Here is a 24,160-nt window from a genome sequence, read left to right as displayed (position 1 = left end):
GGGAGGAGCAGTGCGCTGCAGCTCTGTGTGTCTGAGAGAGAAGTCAGCGAGTGAGATCTCCGCTAAGAATTGGATTATGTTTTTCGATCGGTTTTCACGATCGGCGAAAATAAAGCATTATCGGAATTCACCGATCTCATATTTATACTGAATATCGGCCGACACCGATCGCTGGCCGATCGATCGGGGCATCCCTAATAAACATATTTCTTGATGTTTCCTTTTTTAAAGTAAGTAAAGAGGCCTATGTTCATATCGGTGAGCACAATTTGTAACACAAAAAGAGAGACGTGTAGCCTATTTATTTATTTAATATTTTATTTATTCATTTTATTATTATTATTTTATTTGTTGCCATGCCTAAAATAATAGTCAAGCATAGGGCTAAAACATTTTCATAAACAATAATATAATTTTTTTATATGGTTATAATAAAAGCTTTTCTATACATTTGTCTGATTGATTGATTGAAAACTTTATTAACAGATTGCAGAATGGGTACAATACAGTACAGCTCAGTGGACTGGAGGATGAAGACAAGAAAAAGATTTTCGGCTTTTTTACATAAGGGTCCTCTATTTTCAATTCATCAAAACATTTAGAGACATACAAAATGTACAAATATACAGTAGTTTCATAAAAAAACTAAAAAACAAATAAAGTATATACATTTTTATTTATTTATTTTTTGTCACAAATATCGGTATCGGTAATTCGGTATCGGCCGATTGTGTTAGTTGAACAATCGGTATCTGTGGCAAATTTTCATATCGGTGCATCCCTATTGTTTACACTGCTTTTTACTACCTGTACCTCCGCTCCCCCCTCCCCCATGCTGCTATGATTCCTGAATTTCCCCAAGGGGATCAATAAAGGAATATCTTATCTTATCTCATCTTTCTAAGCATAGGGAAGCTAGATGATTAAAGGAACACTCCACCCAAAACTTTAATCAGATTTATCATGCCCATAATCTTTGTAGACAAAACCCAAAACAGTACTTTAGCTCCACCTATTTTATAAGCCAATGCATTTAAAAATAATAATAATAATAATAATCTGGCTATTACAGGCCAAAACGTAAAGTTTGTTGTTATAGCACGACCATCTGGCCAAACGGCACCAAACCAAGACACCCGCCGAGTGTGGAGTCCACCGGATGAACCGCTCTCAAGATATGCGAAGGACGGGTCACAGGCAGACACGCGCGCAGACAGAGATTCCTTCCTTTATAGTTAAGATGTGTGAGATTAGGGGTATAATAAAGCTGCATTATTTTGTGGGCGGAGTGTTCCTTTAAAAAGGGGCTGCTGTGAAAGAAAATAGGAAGGAAACAGTTTACGGCCAGCTGTCCTCCCGCCTGCCTTCACTGACAGCAGGCTGCGTTGACCACAAGCTCCACTGCAAACACACACAAACAGCTGCACAATTCTCAGTACAGACGAATCGGTTAGCAACTGTGTGAGCCACTCCGTCTGAGGTCAAACAAATAGCTCCGCCCAGTGCAGTAGTTTCCACGGGTCACCATTCAACAACGTATACTTGTTACGCCAAAATATACACCGTACACAACCGTCCGTATACTTAACCCTTTCACTGCCACTACAAAGAGTTAACGCTTTCACTACCACACTACAAAGGGTTAACGCTTTCCCTACCACACTACAGAAGGTGGTTAACCGTTCACTACAGAAGGTTAACCCTTTCTATACCTTCTATAGTGTGGTAGTGAAAGGGTTAAAAGAAAAACCATGATTTTTTTTAATTAAGAGAAAATATAAGTGTGTTTCAGACTTTTCTACATCAGGCAACTGTGCTGTAAAGGTTTCTCTGGAGCCCAGTCAGAGGATATCCGTGCATGATAAGTGCTGCATCTGTTGTTCCTGCACTGATAACATTGATTTCCACACGAGGTAACTTCATTTGGAGTAAAGGTATGCAAATTCTAGCAGCGCCATGAACAAACATGGAACGGGGCAGGTTAATATTTTGTCTGCCGAGCCACAGTGACGTACGAGCGTTGCTTGAGAGTTAAGAATCGTTTTCTTGTATTACATGATACTACAGCGCAGGCCTATTACATGGTACTACATGGTGGAACAGAGTGCTACATGGTACAGCAGGGTATTATTACATGGTACTACATGATAGTACAGGGTACAATATGGTACTACAGGCAGGGGGCGAAATTAACTTTTTGACTCACCGGCCAGTGGCGGGTAGATGGGAAGAATCTACCCGCCAAGCATATTTCTTACCTGCCAACTTTTTTTTTTATTAAAAAAATTATTATTATTATTTTATATAATTTTTTTTTAATAAAATATATATATTATATAATCATACTTGTAGTTGTATTATCTGCGAGACATCGCCACCTCGCTGTCTGCAAACAGCTCCACTGTCTGTGTGTATACTCGAGTGGCCTCCAGCAAGGATTCTCCTGCGCTGCAGCTGGACCCTATTCAGCAGCCCTCATGCGATGTAAGCCAGGGGCTCGAATACGCATGTTGTAGGACATTGATGTCAGGACTATCTGTAGCTACTGCTGGATGGCGTTGGGACAACGCCTCTGAACTATTTTGTTTACTGGGACATTTCGTAGTGACTAGTGAGCTAACGTGGGCTAACATGAGCTACCTAGCCAACGGAGGTATTATGCACTGGACACTTGCTGGAGCAGTTGTTGATGTCGGGAGCTATCAGTAGCTAGCCGGCTGGATAACGTTACACAATGCCTCATGTATTAAACTAAAAGTGAATAGTTGACTGGGTCATTTTGTAACAGTAGCTAACATTAGCTCACGGAGGTCCCTCTGACTAGACTAACGTCACGGTGACTGTCCTCTGTTTACATGCAGCATACAGAAACAGGTGCAGGAGGGGTAGGAGGATGAATGAATGAATGAATGAATGAATGAATGAATGAATGAAAACTTTATTTAACAGATTGCAGAATGGGTACAATACAGTACGGCTCAATACATACAATTGTTAAGGGGATGCAGACCTGAGAAAGACGTTTGTCTTGTTTCCATCAGGGTCCCCCATTTTCAATTCATATAGACATTTATGACATACACAACATACATGACATTTATGGCATAGGGACATATAGGTATTTAGTACTGATACATTTGTGACATAAGCGGTATTCAAATATACAGTACTGTTACCCCTAGATCCTGACAGAGTATATACATATGATGGGGAGGAGACTGTCTATTAGGAGGTGGTGGGGGTTTTGGGCATTTACGGTGGCCAGTTTCGAATTGCAGCCTCCCGTAGGTGCTCTTTAAAAGCGGTTTTGAATGTGGGCAGGGATTCACATTCCTTTACAGCTTTGGGTAGGGCGTTCCACATTGTTGTGGCATAATTGCGAAACGTGTTTAGTCCCTTGTTTGAGCCGAATCTGGGTTTAACATGATTTGTTGAGCTTCCTCTGGTGTAGTGGTTGTGGTATTCACTGACCTTTGGGAAGTATTTTGACATGTACATGGGCACCCCGGTCGTATAGTGTATCTTGTAGACCAGGCCCATTGCAAGTTGCTGTACTCTGTCGTCTACTCTAAGCCATCCTAGGTTGTCAAAGTGGGCAGGGGTGAGGTGGGTTCTGGGGTTCAGGTCAAGTAGTAGTCTGACCAGTTTGTTTTGTGATGTTTGTAATTTTGTTTTAAGCGCCTTTGAGGTGCTTTGGTACCATGAGGTGCACGCATAGTCATAGTACCCTTGTATGAGTGCTCCTGCCAGAGTCTTCAGGGTATTCTTGTTTACCAGAGAGGAGATCCGGTACAAGAATCTAGTTCGTTGGTTGACTTTTTTTTATTACATTGGATGCCATTTTGTCACAGGAAAGATTTGCCTCTAGGATGGAACCCAGGTAGGTAATTTCGTCTTTCCTTGTGACAATATTGTCACCCACTGTAACTGAGAATCCGTCGGTCTTGCTGAGTTTGTTATTTGAGCCGAAGAGAATGGACTCTGTTTTGCCCATGTGTAATGATAGTTTGTTATCAGCGAGCCATATGCAGATTTTGCCTAGTTCCGTGCTGAGGGTTTTTTCAACCTGCAATTTGTTCTTGTCAGAGACCAGCAGGGCTGAGTCGTCCGCAAACAGGAACAAGTTGCAATCACAGGCTGACGACATGTCATTTGCATAAATTAGGAAGGGTAGCGGTCCTAGACATGCACTGCATGTCTGTGCTGAGACAGCGAGTGAGAACTCCGCTCAGAATTGGATCATGATTTTCGGTTTTTACATGACTATTTGATTGCCCGCCACACGGCGAGCAGACCTCTCAGTGGGAGGCGCCAAACGTAAAAACTGATCGCCAATGGCGGGTGGCAGGCTTTAATTTCGCCCCCCGACTACAGGGTATTACAGGTACAGGGTAGCCTATTACATGGTACCATAGCCTTACAGGGATGCACCGATCCGACTTTTTCAGTCCCGATACCGATACCTGGCCTTTGGGTATCGGCCGATACCAAGTACCGATCCGATACCCATTGTTCAATTAATAAACTGTATGCCTCACTGTGTGGAAGAGACTGGGATCATTATTTTGTGCAAGGCAACATCAGGCTCGACTTAAAACATTACTTTCCTAACTTAGTGAAACTAAATGTAACAAATTAACACAGATCTAAATGTACTGAATTGTTATTTCTTATTTTATTTATTATTATATTATAACATTTTAAAAAAATTAAGAAATCCGATACATGTTTTTTTTACCGATACCCAATCAAGCTATTTTAGTGATATCGGGGCCGATATCCGATATCAATATCGGATCGGTGCATCCCTAGTACTAAGAGTGTGCTAATTAGGGATGCACAATATTGATTTTTTGGACACCGATAACTTTATGCTCCTCAAGCCGATAACCAATATCGATAACCGATATTTATTGTATTTCTTTTTTTTAATGTATATGTTTTTTTGTATCAAATTTTTTTTTCTTTTTTTTCCAACATGAAACAAAACATATCACAATACAATAATAATAATACATAAAAAGACTTCACAGGACAATAACTTAACACCAACTTAAATGTATATTCCTGTAGTTTTGACCTAACCAGACAACAGAAACAAAAGCCAAGACAACAGTTTTGACTGATAAAGTGACCATATTTATTTTTCCAAATGAAAATTCACAATCCGTCAACAACTTATAATACATCCAACCTAAGACGCTCAAAGCTTTTTTTTCTTCTTTTTTCAAAGCCGTCCGCCTTGAAAAAAAGGCTTTGAGTGGACACATAGCCTAGCAGGTCGCCTGCGGCATCACCACCGCTGCGATGGTGTTAGAAGCCTACGACGACGGCGCAAGCACGCTTGTACCTATTGACGAGTCGTTTGCTAAATTAAAGAAGTTTGACAGAAATGACCCAAGGGCTCAAGCCGCTAGCTTTTAAGCAGTCCTTGGTGGTGCAAATTAACCTGGCTACTACGGAGCAATAAGTGACTGCGTATTCAACCAAGGGTTGCATCACAGCCACGAAAGGGGCTAGCTTTGCTTAGCTCCCGGCGTCGTCGCAGGCTTTTAAGTTAACACAATAACACACCATCGCAGCGGTGATGATGCCGCAGGTGACCTGCTAGGCTAGGTTGGATGTATCACAAGCCGCTGCACTTTTCCCTCCTCGTGGAACTTCTGCATTGCATTTATTACAAATAGCAAGCGAACTTTTCCCCTCTGAAACAATCCCCACTAGCGGCGCCATCTTTGTTTACATCCGCGCTGCTTTCAAGAAACGTACGTGGCTACGTCACAGCCAAGAAAAGGAGCGCTGGATTTGTGTAAAACGGCCTGTTCCTAAACCACACGCTATCAGTCGTACAACAGTACTGGCATAGGGGAGGAGCCGACAGTCAAAACAAACGCACTTCATCCAAATTCACCCACACCGCATTTTTTTTACCAACAAATATATTATATTATCGGAGCTATTAATAACGTTATCGGGTTTATCGGGATGACGTCATAATTGCTGATATCGGCCCAATAATTATCGTGCATCCCTAGTGCTAATAAAGAGTTTTATAGCATCATAATGGGACTGTGTAGTCGACACAATACAAGAGCTGGGACTGCACAAGGTTCTTAAGAAAAAAACAGGTCTAGACGCCGTTTCCTTGATGACAATGTGGAAATTCAGCAATGTACTGTAGGACAGCACCATGGCAGCGCTGGGACCCCCAGGGCTCTCATTTATCAACAATCCTTAGAAAGTGTTCTATTTTCGTTCTTAAGCACAGAATTTAGAATGTGTGTACGTACAGAAAAATCGGGATTTATCACACGTGCGTACACAGGTCCTACGCACACCTGCAAGTACTCCATGTTGATAAATGCCACTTGTTCTACGCTCCGTGCTCGTGCACGATTTTAAGTATTTGCATATAGCACTGCCCGTAATTAACCATATACGGTAATGAAACACTCCCATGAAATGTGGACAAATTTACTAAACCGAGCGAACGCCTGGGAGAAATACGCGACAGGCTGACAGACATATATTAACTTCCTAAAGACCATTGCTGCCTCAGCAGGGCTGTACACTGCGACGAGATGATCGCAAATTGTCCCTTAATTTGGCCCGTGCGAGTGGAAAATTATATTTGGGGGCAAGGTTGCGAGTAGTGATTTCAACCCTTCATTCGCATTTCACTCTTAAATTAATCCATACAAATTGGATAATTTTTTTTTTAAACATTAGCCTACAACCAGGGCTGTACAGTTCGACATAATGTTGCGGTTGTAATTTCATTAGACAGACCAGGGCGGACCTTTAATAACATGCAATTTAATTGACACAAGCAATGGGCTAACGTTAGCTGCTATTGTATATTAGTACACTGCATAGTATTGTATATTATATGGTAACTCAGTTACGTCTATTCTGCATCGAACATTGTACATATGTCTATACTGAACACTGTGACCTCATTTTCTACTTCTAATTTACATGCTATACTATGTTATTTGATACTTATCTTGTCTAGCACAGTCTCTGGAGCATATCAGTAAGAAGCATTTTGTATGAAAGTATTCTGTACTTCTGTATGACAACTATTAAAGAAACTTGAAAACTTGAACCAAGTTATCCATTAGGACTATGCTAAGCTAACTAGCTAGCGTTAGCTGCTAACCCTGGAAAATGCTCAAAGCGGACTCCACAACACTAGTTCCATTCGTGAGGAAAGGGGGTGGGTTATATTGACAACGCTTGACAACATAAGTTTAAACATAACTTCATATGTATTGGTTATTCCTTTCTGTATATCATCCAGTTTCCATCTCCGTGTGTTAAACTCTTCCCGTTTACATTCGAGTGTGACGTCATCACCTACGGCAGCTTAGACGATCAAAACGCGAACCTAGAACAAAACCCGAGGGGGGGGGCTGGCTCTCATTCGTTCTCGCTCCCTCTCTCTCGCTCTCTCTCTACATTCAATGATTTAAAGTAGCCAAACGTTATAGTATAAATACTAGGGATGGGTACCTTTCACATTTGAACCGATACCGGTACCGGTACCTGTGAATCGATACCGGTACCCAACGGTACCGGTATGTATGTATGTATATATATATATATATATATATATATATATATATATATATACATACATATATGTGTGTGTGTGTGTTTGGCTAAAGTGGATAGAAAACACAGTACTGTGCAAAAAAAAGGCACCCAAGAGTTTTTATATAAATGGTCTTAGATGTAAATAAATGTACTCTTAGTACATTTTCATTCAATAATTTTTTAAAGCATCTTCATGGTTTAATAATGCAAACATATGTTGCAGGGACTTATTATAATCATCATATTGGCGTGACTGTATGCATCAAAGGGTTAAATCAAGCATTTTTAAGTGCTTTAGAGGAAATGTCAAAATATTGCGATATATATCGTGTATCGTGATATGGCCAAAAAATATCGCGATATCATTTAGAGGCCATATCGCCCAGTCCTACTATAATGGTAAAATAGTTATTTAAAAATTTGCCCCTAAAAAATATTCTTTGCCCCTAAATTTCTCATTTAGGGGCAAGTGTGCCCCTAGTGAAAAAGATTAGCGTACAGCCCTGCTCAGGGCAGCACAAACACTAATAAAGACCGTTAACTAGAGCTGCCACGATAACCGCATTACCGCGGTATCGCTGTTGCATCACGCCCACCGCAGAGTTGGCTGAATACCGCATCACCGGTATAACCATGCTGGAATATCCCTGCTTTTTCTTCGTTTCGTTCGATTAATACCCAGGGATTAAAGTTCTCTGTAAATTTCATTCCAAATCGTGACGGATTTTCCGTCAATTTTCTACCTGCATATGATTTGTAGAGGCATACAATCTATTTTGATGTCGGTATTAGGTAGCCTATATACGAGAGTATACAAGAACCTTTCTATTCACATAACTGCATTTGTGATGGAGCTTTGACAGCTACATGGGTGGTACAGACAGTAACAGTCTATTGCTCGATCCATCTCCAATATCACGATGGACCGTGCCATGTAGCCTATGTATAGCCTGCCTATCCTATGTGATCAATAAAAACGCGAACTTGAATCCCATCATCATATTTATATGTTGTGTCTGTGCATGTTTGTTACTTTGTTATTTTTTTCCCCTATGTAAAGCAACATTGGGTCTCTTGAAAGGCACTATATAAAATGAAGCTATTATTATTATTGTTATTAATTATTATTGTTATTAATAATTATTATTATTATTATTAATAATAATAATAATAATAATAATAATAATAATAATAATAATAATAATAATAATAATAATAATAATAATAATAATAATAATAATAATAATAATAATAATTATTATTATTATTATTATTATCACGTCTGTGTGGGAGCTCACAAATAGACTGTCTTTTAGTCTCAGTGAAGTTTCAACGGAGCTACGGAGGTCATCTATTCTAACCAACAAATTGAAGTAGAAAGCATTTCCTTTGGAGGTTTGGAGGTGGGTGTTCTGCGTCTGCCCCCCGTGCCAAACAAGCAGACCAACCATCCGCGCGTGAGCCCGTTATAATTACACTACTGTCGCTATTTTACAATGAACTATAATGAATTACGGGTCATACAGAACACGCGCCAGTGTTGGAAGTAATGCACGAAAGCTTATTTCTGCGTTGTAGTCTCCATATTCTACCGCTGGGCGCCAGGTACGCACGGTCGGAGCTGTGCGTATATATACGCACAAAGTCAAGTACACGTTCAAATTGATAAGTTCCACACTTTGTTTAGAAATGATCGTACGCGCGGGTTACGCACATATCTGCGCGTACGCAACATTGATAAATGAGGGCCCTGGATTCTATTTAAGTGAATGAAACATTTAGAACGCCGTCCCAGTCGCGTGAATACTTTCCCCAACGCAGTTGTCCTTCCGCGTTCGGTTTGCGCGGCCTGATTGGCCACTGACGTTTCTCTCAGCGCCCAATCGCGTTGCACCTAGCTTTCAGTTCCACAGCCCAAGTCCTCGCCCATTTCCTCGTATTGTTTTCATCTCGCGCTATTCATATCAATCGACATCACATCAATATATAAATAACGTATTGTTTTCATCTCTCACATCAATAGTCCTCGCCCATTTCCTCGTATTGTTTTCATCTCTCTATAACACTTTGGTCGCCAAGGACACCTTAACTCGTCATTCCCCGCCATGCTAATTCTGCCAATGACGCCGTAACACGTCATTGAGATCAATATTTCAAAAATCTGTGATCGCAATCATATTTCTCCCCCGGAGACTTGAAATCTACTGTTGATCCGCTCTCAACTCTCCAACGGTTCAAGAGCGCCATCTAGTGGCCGATCGGCGGATCGCCCAAACCGGAAACTGGTGCTCATCCAAATTCGGTCCGATCACTCGCTATAGGTCCCGGGACTCGAGCGCGACACAATGGATAACGATCCGTTACCAATAACTCGATAAACAACATGATTTGGACGTATATACTATTCTACAACCTGAAGATGGATCGCATATTTCAACATCCCATAATAGGAATATTTTTGCTCCACGCTCATCGCCCAACGGCCCGAGGAGACTGGGGTGAGTTTCAGCGTTTTTTTTTACCGTGTTCGATACAAACTGCTCTAATGATCATATCACCCACACTAGATGAATCATCTAACGTTGGCCACGGAATTATAAACGACCCCCCCCCCCCATCCGGTCAACATCAGATGATAAGTAGTAACTTCTAGAAGCACGTCCATTTGAAATTTTTTATCTCGCACCGATCGCTATCAAACTGTATTTGATCATCAATATAATGCATTTAGGGCTATAAATCACGTTCTGTAGAATGCTGGAGAAAACGATAAAAACATATTTATACTTTAGACCGTATTTTAGTATGAATATGTGAATGAAAAAGTATAACGTTCCCACATCCTGAACGATAGATAATTGACGTTGAATGGGCCATAGTAATGTCAATTTAACAATACAATTTAAAAAGTTATAGCCCTGCAAAGAAGGGGAACTTCTCCATAGACAAATAGAGCTGGCAGAGGACGGTATAATGATGTACATAAGCCTGGCAAAGAAAGTGTTAACGTAGCCCATTTCCTCGTATTGTTTTCATCTCTCTATATTAACGTAACGCGCTATTCATATCAATCGACATCACATCAATATATAAATAACATATTGTTTTCATCTCTCACATCAATAGTCCTCGCCCATTTCCTCGTATTGTTTTCATCTCTCTATATTAACGTAGCGCGCTATTCATATCAATCGACATCACATCAATATATAAATAAATAATAGGGATGCACCGAATGGGAAATTCTTGGCCGAAACCGATACCGAAAATAGGAAACAGTTGGCCGAAAACCGAATGCCGAAAGGCCGAAAATGATTAATATAAATATATATATATGTTTTTTTTTATTTTTTTTTAGCTACCTGATTATGGCAAAATACATGATTATGGCTAAACTTAACTTAAATAATATTAATAATCACTATTATGGGCCCATAAAACATTTATTCAGCACTTTTGAATGCATACATTAATTCCAGACTGTTAAGACTAAAAGACTACAACGATTGATGACGACTTCCTGTCCTCGCATTCCATTTCCGGTTTAACGATACATTTTCAACAACAGATTGCTGCTAATTAAACACTTCATTTAAACGGAGTAACGTTAACGTTATGTCGAGTTCATACGTGTAGTGTAGTATGAACTCGTCATAACGTTAACATTACTCAGTGTCCACCGTTGCGTCGCAGATGGATGGTACACTGTTAGCTCCGTAGCTAATCCGCTCCTAGACTACTGATAGCAGTACGGTTAACGTCGGAGCTGATCAATACTCCGGTTTTTTCTAATTTAGTTTAGAACCAGGTTTCGGGGGGCATCCCTACTCCCAAGAGGAGTTAGTTATCACAGGCTGTAGAATGCAGGAAGAGCTGCCAAGCTGCTCACGTTACATGTAATAATATTGTTAATAATAACAATAATGATGTAATAATGTAAAAATTATCATTAAAAAGACCTGATTATGAGAGAAAAAAAATTACGATGCATGGAATATTGTTGAGGCACATTAGTTACAACTATATTTCAAACAGGCACTCATGTCAAAAAGGTTGCTGACCCCTGTAGTAGACTATGAATTTATTTAGTCAAGGACAGCCCTAGAGTTTTAGTTACTATTGGTGATTTATTTTTATTATGATATTCTCAGAGTTCATTATTAAGGGAATGCTGATGTAAAATGTAGGTAAAATGAAAAGGTATGAAAAGGGATGGGCAGATGCTGGACAAAAAGGAGTTGTTAGGCTGGAATCATGGAACAGATAAACATGGTAGCCATTGTTGTAGTAAAGGAAGACTGTTTGTGATAGCTAAGATGTACAGTTAATAGGGATGGGAATCGAGAATCGGAATCGATTGGGAACCGGTTCCTAATTTTCCGATTCCTGGAATCGCATGCCTCCGTGACTATCGATTCCTCTTATCAATGTCATGTTTTTCCGACAGTTGCGCATTTAAAAACAATAACGTTAGCGCCACGCATGCAGCCATAGCAGACTATTTGATTTCTTGACTAGGAAAACCTAAAGGGCTCGATGTTGCGAACGTTGTGTGTGTGCAGTAAAAACTGAAAGGGCTTTGCAAAGCATCCTAGTCATTCATTTACATGGTAAAGTAACGTTAGCCGCTAGCTAGCTAAATAGCCATGCTCATTGCAGAGAGAGACAGAGAGAGAACAGACTGAGCTGGCCTTTATTTTTACAGGTAGGTTATTGCTAACAAATTCTCTTTTGCAATAACGACCTGTTGAATGCAACTACAGTTCAATAGATTAAATTAGTTCTCAAATACATTATTTTATTTAATAGTTCATTTATTTTTTACAGTTTTTGTATTTTTCTGACATGGGGGCTCAACAATAAATGATAAATGACAATCAGAAATGTCAAGTTGCATGTTGTTATTCTAACCAGCTTAGTTCTGTTGCATTTCCAATTATAAATGTATCAGGAATCGATAAGGGAATCGGTAAAGAATTGTATCGATAAGCAGAATCAATAATGGAATCGTATGGATAAAATCGTATCAATTCCCATCCCTAACAGTTAATGCAGCATGTTGATGGAAAAATATTAGCGAAGGCTTAGAGCTCCACTACTATACACTTATCCTCCACTTGACGCCTCACTTCTTACAAGAGCCTGTCCAAAGCGTTGAAAACTTTATTAAAGCGTTGTGGCTTTATATTCAACTTGACTGAAAAGTTACCCTCATTCGGAATCAAATCACATAAATGAGGCAAGGATTCGCATGCCATCATCACTAACAAATGGGCTTATCACCAAGGCAACCAACAATGTGACCGTAAGACATTGTGATAGCATGTCAGGGCAGGGCAGGTCTGTTTTGGCTTTCACATTCACATTAAACACCATAACAGATAATGATTCTAACCACATGCAACATTTCTGTACTCCTGTTATTGCTCACCTGCAGCTATTGTTGCTTGGCATGCAATAAGGAGCAGTAGAGTTGATCATTAAGCAATGTCATCAGTCAGGGTTTGCGCATAAGCAATTGGTCGGCATTATGGATGCCCCGATCAATCTGCCACCGATCGTTATCGGCCGATACTCAGTATAAATATGCAATCTGTGAATTCCGATAATTAGTCATATTCGCCGATAGCGGAAACCGATCAAGCGAAGCTCTCACTCGCTGTCTGTCTCAGACACACACGACCTGCAAACTGCCGCTGCTCCTCCTCCCTAGCCCCGCCCGCCCCCGTGTAGAGTTTGTAAACAAAGAGGTGCGGCTCCTCTGCTCGAGTCTGTAGTGCACTGCATTCGACCTGCGCTAACGTTAGCTACCTAGCTATCGTTACTGTTTAAACAAAATTACTCAGTCAACTATTCACGTTTAGTAGGCATTGTCTAACGGTATTTAGCCGGCTAGCTACCGATAGCTCCTGATATCAACAAATGATCCAGAAAGTCTAGTAGTTCATGTTCATACCTCAGTTAGCTTGCGTTAGCTGACGTTCGTTTACTGTTCAAAACGAAATGTCCCATTGAACTAAAGTTCTGTCTTAACGTCATCTAGCCGGCTAGCAGTAGCTACAGATAGCTCTTGATATCAATGTCTTATAACATTGATTTAATGCGTATTCGAGCTGAGGGCTTGCTGAATGTGAAATGACCAAAGCACTTAACGTTACCAATGGGGTCCCGCTGCAGCGCCGGAGAATCCTTTTTGGAGCTGGGCTACTAGAGTACACACAGACAGTGGAGCTGTTTGCAGATAGTGAGCATTTTGACTTGTTGCGTGGTGGCGATGTCTCGCAGTCGCAGATAATACAAGTACAAGTCTAATTATATAATATATATATTTTATATAAAAAAAAAAAAAGAAAAAAAATTTATATAAAATAATTTTTAATTTCTTTTTAATCAAAAACAATCGGTATCGGATCGGTATCGGCCGATATGGCTCATGACGATCGGTGATCGGTATCGGTGGCAAAAAACGTGATCGGGGCATCCCTAGTCGGCATGCAACTGCTTACATTTCATACTAAGTGTAGCACACTACATAGTAATGTATTAATGGTCTACCCCTGCCACCACCACCCCCACTACCAATCGCTTTTCCCTGGGTTTTACCATAGAAGCAACTCAACAGTGATGAATAAACAGGAAAGCGTTTTGTGATAACAATCTCCATGGGCCCCAAGTGTGATGTCATCAAGAGGAAGCAGACACACGTCCTTTTATGGAGACTTGCCTTGTCTGGGGTCAGAGTGGCGAGGCTCACCGGATGATCTGGGTGGTTTGTGTATAAACATGATCATGAAATATATGAGGAAATGTTTAGACTATTAGTGTTTGCTTAAGTACTTTAGGGCATAATGTGTGTGCACTGGCACATCAGTCCACTTTGACGACACTCTGGCATGCTTAGCTACTCGATTGGTTGAATGGAATGGCACACTGGGAAAAGGCACCGTGAAGATGATGCTTGCAAGTTTCCTAGCTTGTCCCCCAGATGATATTAGGGGGGAGGGGTGCAGCCCCATCCTTGTGGTTAAACCTGCAGACTAATCCTCTCTAAACACTTGATTCTCCTCGACAATGCACCACTGCGCCTCTGCCTGTTGGGTGCCTCTGTCACCCAACACCAACCTGGCACCTTAATCCAGAGTTTACATTTGTCTTCTCTGCATCCCCTCATTGACAAAACAATGAGATCCTAAAAGTCACTGGCGATAGTGTTCCTCCTACTCAACACTGAGACAAGAAGGTGGTCCATAAATGTCTGGATGTAACAGTAATGTAGGGCTGATTTTTGTGCAAAATCAACTCTGCCTCTTTGTTAATTACAACAAGCAATGCCGTTTGTTATTTAAGATGAGGTCGGACTCGGCACTGACAGATTTGTGTTCATTGTGCTGCTTTTATAAAGCCTCAAATGACGGCTTACAATATTTCATGAAAGCAAAGTGTTTCGTTTGTCTAAGATTTAAAAAGGTTTAAACTTTACAGCACTGACAAAGTTGAACAAAGTGCTGTACAAGTCCCACAACCAAAATAAATGAAAAAAATATATAAAAAGAAATTATTATTATTATTTTTTTTTATCTCGAAGCTTCGAATTAAAATCTAATCTCTGCCCCGAAGCTTCGAATTCCAAAAAAATATTCGAAGGTCAGCCCTAAAGTACTGTATATCTTGTATGTCGTGTATGTCATAAATGTCATTATGAATTGAAAATGGGGGACCCTGATGTAAACAAAATGAAAGTCTTTCTCTGGTCTGCATCCCCTTAACAATTGTGTGTATTGAGCCGTACTGTATTGTACCCATTCTGCAATCTGTTAATAAAGTTATCAATCAATCAATCAATCAGACCTCCTACCTTACACACCCTCAACAGTCAACACTGAGATGAGAAGGTGTCCTACCTTACACACCCTCAACACTGAGACGAGAAGGTGTTCTTCCTACCTTACACTAAATACTTCGAAGCTTCGTTCGATGGGCACAGGATTCGAACGGGAGAAATTCGAATATTAAAAAGAAATAAAAAAAATCCCCCCTCTTACCTGCAAAATCTTGCGCCTCCAATGCAACAAACGTCATACGCCTCATTAACTCTGCCTCTCTTTGTTAACTACACTGCCTGTTAAGTACACGGTATTGCGCAAAATACCACTCCCGACTCTTGGGGCTCTAGTTCCGTCAATCATTTGGCGATCTCGAAAATGATTGTGGAGGGTTGTAGCCAATGAGTGTGGCTTTCCAATGATACCACAGTGTGGGGATGTATGAATCTAAAAAACTAACAAGCGAAAACAGGAAGAGAAAAACAGCCGAATGAATTGAAGTCTGAGAAAACTGAGTTTTTCTTTTGTGTACAGTTTAAATCACTCCTAATCACTCATTTGTCATTTCTGAATGGATCTTTATGAAATTTGGACATGTACTACATAAGGCTTCAGGCTATGGGTCCGTATGGATTTGTAAGCCATACCACCTTCTGGGGAAATACTACCTCTGGACTACTAACTACTACAGAAAAACTTGAGTAACAAGTTTTTCTACAACTCAAGTTCAGACCTATGTTACTCTATTACGTTAGCACTAAAAGTGAATCTTTTTTCTGGAATCAGAAACGTCAGAATGTCATCTTTCAAAAGAGACCAGGCTCATGCATGTGCTATAAGTATAAAGTATGTTGTTTTGGTTTGCAAAAAAGTATGCCGTCCTCAAAAAAATACTAGTTAACACAACACACACAAACTATGATTAGTCATTATTACATTGGCAATCTCTACATTTGTGATGTAGGCTACTGTCCATTTGTGTGCATTTGTCATGTTGCTCAATGCTTTGTTTCTGTTCTTTTAGTTTTGACTGTAGGTCTGTATATCTTTTACTGTATGTTTTTAAGATGTTAGTCGGCCTCCTGTATGTCTGCAGTGTGCATTCTTATGTCCAGACCCCAGCAGGACGAGCTCACAGCTAATGGGCATCCAAAAAAAAGCAATACAGACGTAGCGTGAGATACGGCACTGGTAAATACTTTCCACCACAAACTCCCCTCGGAGTACTAATACTGTGAGAGAACATGTCTTTAGGGTGCAGGGTTTCTGTGTTATCATCTCTACAACCGTGGGCAGGGACTGCTGCCAGCAGCCGGAGAACTAAAGGAGGCAGAACTCGACAACTACTAGGAATGTCTGACCACTGAGTATGTCTGACTCTTACCACCTAACCTGCACAGACTCAAGTTTCAAGTTGTTTTATTTGTCACATATCATGCCATTTAGTGTACCTTGTGTATACTGCACCTGTACTGTTTACTTTACTCATTAGTAGCCTATAGATATTCAGATTCAAATTCTTTATTGCCCATATTTATTGTAACATATAATATAACCGTTAGGACATACAGACCCTCACCTGTACCTTTCATTACATCGTTTACTTTCTCGTGTTTTTATTAGATTGTTTACACTGGTTGTTTTATATTTTGTCATTATAATTGTATTGCCTATATTTATTGTCTTTTTACTATTACCATGCCCATACAATAAAGGAATATCTTATCTTATCTCCATAGTTTAGGACTCAGGATCCGATGACTCACCACGGCAAAGCTCTGTTATAACAGCCAACAAAATAATTTTGCTGTCCGTGTGTAGTAGATATTTAAATGACTTCAGCAAAGCTATAGTTTCTGTCATTAAAAAGGGAATACCACTGGGGAAAATAATCATATTTCTGAATTCATTATTCTTGTGTCCTTGGGCTGTCATTCATTATAACATGAACAAACATCCTATGGCATGAGAGAGGAATGACATACAAAAGGACAATCGAATTGAAAGTTGAAGAATCACTTCACATCAATTTGTAATAATACAGTATAGTAACGTCTGAGCCTTTTGAGAAGACATGCAACGTAGAATGTAGGACGGACATGCCAGACAAAAATGAGAAAAAGTATGACAGATTTGAACTCTTGTTAACTTCAGTTCTGAAATTCAACAACCCATCACAAATCAAGCGATCATTAGTTTACTCAATTATCTCCTATTCCAATTCAACACAATTTAGACCAAATCTGCATCCACAAGCAAGCAACTAGAAACTCACTGCAACATATAAATCAGGGGGTGATCTTTCAGTAACATCCACACTGGGACTGACTCTTCACCAGAATCTTCCGTGTTCGCCTCAGGCCAAATTCCAGGACTGTCACCATTACAGTAGTGGTTGATATCCAACACCACACCAGGGGATCAAACCTGGCATACTGTGGACAGAGCTGGAGGAGGCCCTGCAGTACAACTAACTACAGCTGGTAACACTAAAGTTGGAACAAGGATGCTTTACAATTCCCTAGTGTGCCATTGAAGTACACAGAGCATACATGGATCACTATATAGAAAATGGTAAACAAAAACACCAACACTCTGAAAGCAAAAGGTTCCAACTAGCACCACAAAGCTGTTCTTGGAAAGCCAAGCAGCCGATCAACAGTGAACCTTTTATGGTGCCATATAGATCCCTTGTGGAACTGTGTGAGTATGAAGCAGGGAGTTTCTGAAAAAGAGCATCCATGCTCAGCGACCCTACCCTGGAATTATGGTAAAAACAAATAAATAAATACATTTGGCTAACCAGAGCACATAAGGTGCTGATGAATTGAAAATGGGGGACCCTGATGTAAACAAGACGAAAGTCTTTCTCTGGTCTGCATCCCCTTAACAATTGTGTGTATTGAGCTGTACTGTATTGTACCCATTCTGCAATCTGTTAATAAAGTTTTCAATCAAGTTTTCAATCAATCAGGTAGCCTGGCAAGCTAAAGCTCCCACCAGTGAGGGCTAGTAAGGAATGATTTGATCTACAGTATCCTTCATCACCCAACTATTCTCTGTCCGTACAAACCTTTGATCTTAATTGTTGTGACCAAGTGGCAGTTGGTCTGCTCATCAGGGAGCGACAAAGCCAAATGATAGCAACAAACAATACCTGTAATTACTTGATTCAAAAGAGGGGGAGCGACTCCCATTAAAAACAATTCTTAATTACAGACTTTTTTTCAGCCACATCAAAGTGTTTTTTCCCAGACTCTGGTAAAGACTGGTCATGAGCAGGGTGTCCATAAGAGCCTACTAGCCTACACCCAGTACAAATAGGCCTATTGTTTTAGCAGGGCATTGACAGGATGTTGACAAAATAGCAACATTTAGGGCTTTGACGTTGGCAAACAGGGGTTAATGGTTATATAAATCAATCCCTCTGCAAGGGTTATTGTGCGTTTTCTCCAATTAGTTAATTATTAAAATCTGCTTATATGACTAATTCCATGAATTACACAGGAAATTATTTCATATACACCATTACCACTACAATAGCCAATATTGTTAGTAGCTCAACCCTCAGTGGGACAAGACTGTAAATGGCATTCATTGTTACCGCCTCCAGGTGTCACAGATAAAGCAGTGACATTTGAAAAGTGGGACAATATTAATAATAAGGCTCTAAGCTTGTGCATATTTATTAAAGTCGTTTTTCTGGTGAGTCTTACCAATGTATTTCCTAACTGCATGTTAAGTTTATAATAAATGTTTGACAGAGATTTTAAATCACAACAGTAGAGAAATAGCGGCGGTTTTTAAAATATCTAACTTTTGCGGCCTCAATTCTAATGCTAGCTTACCTGGAAAGAGGCCAAATAGGGCTTCAAAGTTCACCAATATCTTTGAGGGGAAAGACTACTGCAATATTTTATATCCCAAAAGTTAGCAATATTTTGTCAGTCTAAATATAAGCCAAGTCCGTGTTTCTTTGCATCAACCAGCTATTTTGGCAATTTTGTTTCTCATTTGTTATTTTAAAATGGTTGTATTTTTCTAAAATTCATACAAATTTAAATTAAAATGATATCGACCACCAGTCGCCCTGCTCTCTAAATATCTGTATCGGCATCGGCTATTGAAAAGCCCATATCGTTTGACCACTATACAGAAATACAACTGTATGGCTTCCGGGGCAAACATTCCTTCCTGGTGTGTGGACTCAAGCTTAGCCAGGGGATACATTATTGACAGTTTCCCTGAACCCTTTGATACGGTGAGAGCACAGCAAGCAACCCGATACTAATGGAGCACCTCAAGATACAAAGAGTCTTTGCCGAAATTCATTAAAGTGTCACCATAACATTTTTGTTTAGCTATATTATATTATAGTTTGGTTTAGTATTGTTTTTTGCAATGCACTTGTTGCATTATGGGGTAAATGTTGTACATTTGGAGCTGGTTATAACTGTTAACTTTCACTGAAACCAATGAACGCTGCTGCTAGGATAAGCTGTAATGAGCTAGCTTGCGGCGAGCGATATCTATGAGTTCCAAGGAGGGATGTTAAGGTATGTTTTCTATTAACATTTGAAGCAACGTAGAAATGTTTTCATCCAAACTAGACAAGTGGCTGAAGAAAGAAAATACCGGAGTAATCATTTAGAATGTCAAAACATGCCTTTAAATGTATGCCCTCAGTGCACCGTCAGGCCGTTGTCAGGTTGGCCCAGTTAGTGGGCTCATACCATAATTTTTTACCCCCCCCCCTCCCTCCCTAACCCCTTTCCCACTCCCCACCCCCCATCATAGGCCTGGTCTGAAAACAGGGTGCAGGAACAGCTGATCTTTAAGGAGTGTCTATTTATAAAGCTCTTGTTGCAGAATAGGCCCGCTCATCAGTACACTGACATACCATCCTGTCAGACCACTGCCAGTGAGGGGACCTGACCCAAGCACCACTTAAAGGCACAGGATTTCTCTACCTTACCCCCCAGCATGCTTCACCCATGCTACAGGAAGTGATCTGTGATGTTATGTTGTCCCGACCATAGATATATATAGAACACTAGATAGCTTAAGGCGGAGTCACCAGCGTCGCTGAACCGCCGCCATCTTGCTCCAGTCAGCATTGAGTGAGGGTGAGTGAGCTGCACAGACAAAAATACTCATAACTCGCTGAAATATTGACGGATTTACAAACGGTTTGGTTTATTACAAGCATTATTAACGTGGCTATGATTCAAGCGGTTTGTTAAAAAAAAAAAAAAAAAAAACGGCTTTTAAGTAAAAAAGTAGACATTAATGTTATCAGTAGCTGAGCTGCCTGGAGCAAGATGGCCGCCCTACGACAACGTCGCTCTCCATTGGCCGGCAGGCTTGTATGCTTTCTACAACAGAGTTCGGCAATTCATTTCTGGTCATGTGACATGTACGCCCAATCGTGGGACCGCAAGTGTCTACACTGGTTAAGCTTAGGCGCTCTTTCGAAGTTGGTTAAGCTTAGAGTTTGTCTTAGAGCATGGCGGCAGCGCGGGTAAGCTATCTAGTGTTCTATATATATCTATGGTCCCGACATTGTCCCAAATTGCAATCAGAAAGAGGGACAGACACCTCAAAAGAACATTTCTGGAAATGAAACCATCCTGCTGCTGCTAACCATTGTGAGAGAACTCTCAAACCTTTGGCCAGAGCACATTCCCAGCCACTGCAAATAGCCTATGACTGGCAACAATTACCAACTGCAGGAATGTACAGAGGAACAGCTTACTGTAGAGTAAATGGCAGTGTGCTACGTAGTTAAAAGGAAATGATAACATTCAAATTGCAGACTGCTGCAGACTTGCCATGGGTAATGGGCCCACACGCAAATACTGTGCTAAAATAAGAGCCAATGGGGTGTGCATGTAAAATATCAGGGGTTGCTAATTTGATGCAACATCCGGCGTAGGTTTGCACAGACCTAACTTCCTCCCAGCTAAAGCTTTCCTCTCCTGGTGTTTGGCCTGTGGCTGTGATGCCACAGTACAGTGTAAAGTGCACCTTTTGGCGCATGCTTACATCATTAAACTGAACTCCCAGAATAAAGACTCACCTTAGCAAGGGTGACAGTGTGTAATGCTTTCAGACCTCAAAGAGGATCATATAAAAATGTGGAAAAACAGCCTTCTCACTTTCAAAGTGGTGTCAGACTCACACACTCAAGTAATCAACCAGGGAACTAAAACACACCGGGCATAATTATGTTGGACGCAAAACATCCATTTATGCTACATCTGGCTGATCATAACTGTGTTTAATTACAGGTACTGTTGAGAAATCAAACAATACGTGACTCAACAGAAAAGGTATCAGGTATCAGGTACCCCCACCCCCCTGAAAGAGTGCAACCAGTCATAACACGACTTCAGCACCTGTTGGAAGCAGCCGCCTGGGACCGCATGTCACTCGGACTCACTCCTGCCAAATCTAATGGTAAAAAAGGCTGGGGTAAAGGCAGGTTAGCGCATGAAGAACATAGTAGGTTTGATAATCCTTCACACCCAAATGTTTCACCGAGGGCAACGCAAAAGGATGTTGACACAAAGCATTCATCCATGCGTCCATTACACAGTAGATGAATAAATAAATGAATGAATGATAACTTTATTTAACAGATTGCAGAATGGGTACAATACAGTACGGCTCAATACACACCAGTGGATGCAACTTACTTACATCAGGGTCCCCCATTTTCAATTCATAGTGAAGTTCTAGAGATGTACTGATAAGATGTTTAATGACTGTTCAAGGGGGTGGGGTGTGACTGGGGTACAGTGGAGTGAGGTGGGGGTGTAGCCTGCCTACGGGACCCGGTTAGTTGGGAGTGGGCACATGATCATCCGTATTGGAAAATCACAATTCGTGTAAAAAGAGGGCACGAAAGATGATATACCAGCATTTTGGGCTGTTTGGGAATGATTTCGACTAGGTTTTGCATCATGTGTGCTCCTCATCCGCATCTGATGGGAGGAAGAGGAGGGGAAGGTGGGAGAACAGTCGGACAGGCTGTCAAGTGTCCTTGGGGTCTTCTTCCACAATTGTGTCATTCTGCGTATCTTCGTCGGTCAATGAAGGCATAATATAATTATGGAACGAGACATCTGGAGAGAGAAAAAAACACTTACCTCTCTTGCTATTAGGTTTAGAGCATCATCCTCTGCCGTCGACTTCTCCTTATTAGGGTTTCTTTTCCGTCCCGTGCCTTGTGTCCCCATGTCTTCGCGATTCTCGTCCAATTACGGTTTTTATAACAATGGTCCAAAACGTTCAGCGAATAATCCAACACGGAAAAGAGCAGTAGTCCCAAATCGCGCCCCTAAAACCTGGGAAACATGTGTCGTTATTAACACGTCAAAGAGCAGACGGGGAACGCAATCTGTTCTTCACCGTCCACGCCGACAGCATGGGTCATTGTGAGACATATCCGTCTCTCAAGACGTCTTCCTGTGTTTGTTTTCCTGTGTTTCAACCCGCAACTTTGTGACAAGTTTCAATCAAAACCACCACAGTTGCTACAACAACCAGTCTTTTAAACTACCGTGTGGCCGAACATGGCAACATTTATTATAACACGTGCACTTCCAACGCAGTCCCTGAGAAATTCAGAAGTAGTCAACTGAAGTCTATATTAAAACCGTAATAAAGTATGTACCACTCTTCAAATAAGAAATACCTATATGGATAGAATAACAGGACGTCCCGTTAAACTATCCCGTAATGTTGTTAAGTTCAGGCCTGCTGAAGAGGACCAGTACACCTGGTGTATAATGACAGACTCTGAGCTGTCAGGAGTCAGTAGAGTTGAAAGCCCAGCTTGAAACAGTCCTGTTTGAGAACTCTACTCTATACAGGTTCAGGGGTTCAGCCACCACATTGCTTGCTGCTGTCGCACCCTCTCTCTCACACCCTCCCTGCTATTTTTAATGATGACCGGCGAACTCTAAAAACAGAATCTTATCGTGTACTTCTTAAAGGTATACCGGCAATGTTTCGTTGTTAAATATGCCTCAATAAATTAGGCTCCTAACCTATCAAATAATACACAGATTTTTTAAGCCTTAAAACTAAAAGTATGTTACATGGAAAAACTGTTAAATGATGACCTATTGTATTTATTTCCGTTTTCTTGTGGTCATCAAAATAATTGATGTCCCACATTTCACTTATGACTACGGTATGTACACGAGTTTCCAGCTACCAACAGGTTATATTGCGAATAATTCCTCTCGGTGGTCCACGTTGCCATTACAATGTGCAGACATGGGAGAACGAGGGTGGCGTGGACGTGACGTACCTCCACTTAATGGTTTAAAATGCTGTTAAATTACAGTAAGTATAGAGTAAATAGGCTACTGCTACTTTCGTGCTACTTAAATGCACGTGCAATGTCGCCTCCTTGTGTTGGTTTGATGCAATGTGAGCAGACATTATGGAGAAACAAGATAGAACACATGCCTATTTTGGAATAAATTATATATTTATATATTTAAAGTAATATGATCATTGAAAAAACACCAGGAACTGTTTGTAAAATACAGGTGGATGGAGAAAAACTTGAACAAGTGAAGGACTCGGAGTACACGTACCTTGGAAGCTGGATCAGTGAAGGTGGAAGAGCTAACATGGACATTAAGAGAAGAACCGGAATTGCAAAGGGCGCATTCTGGAACCATAAAGAATTATTGAGAAGAAACATAAGTTGGAAAACGAAG

General features: G+C 40.6%; 1 protein-coding gene across 1 annotated transcript in view; it reads right to left on the bottom strand.

Moving 5' to 3' along the window:
* The window catches only part of lrrfip1a (leucine rich repeat (in FLII) interacting protein 1a), a 216,017-nt gene extending 192,867 nt beyond the window's left edge, over positions 1 to 23,150 (bottom strand). Inside the window, 1 exon segment of the mRNA XM_084311573.1 lies at positions 22,574 to 23,150. Within this exon segment, the coding sequence (XP_084167699.1) occupies positions 22,574 to 22,663 (90 nt within the window). The 5' untranslated portion in view covers positions 22,664 to 23,150.
* Between the last annotated feature and the right edge of the window lie 1,010 nt (positions 23,151 to 24,160).

This window comes from Notolepis coatsorum (assembly GCF_963971535.1).
Source record: "Notolepis coatsorum genome assembly, chromosome: 3".
NCBI classification, from domain to species: domain Eukaryota; kingdom Metazoa; phylum Chordata; class Actinopteri; order Aulopiformes; family Paralepididae; genus Notolepis; species Notolepis coatsorum.
Note: the sequence above shows the minus strand (reverse complement) of the source record. Positions and strands in the feature narration are given on the sequence as shown.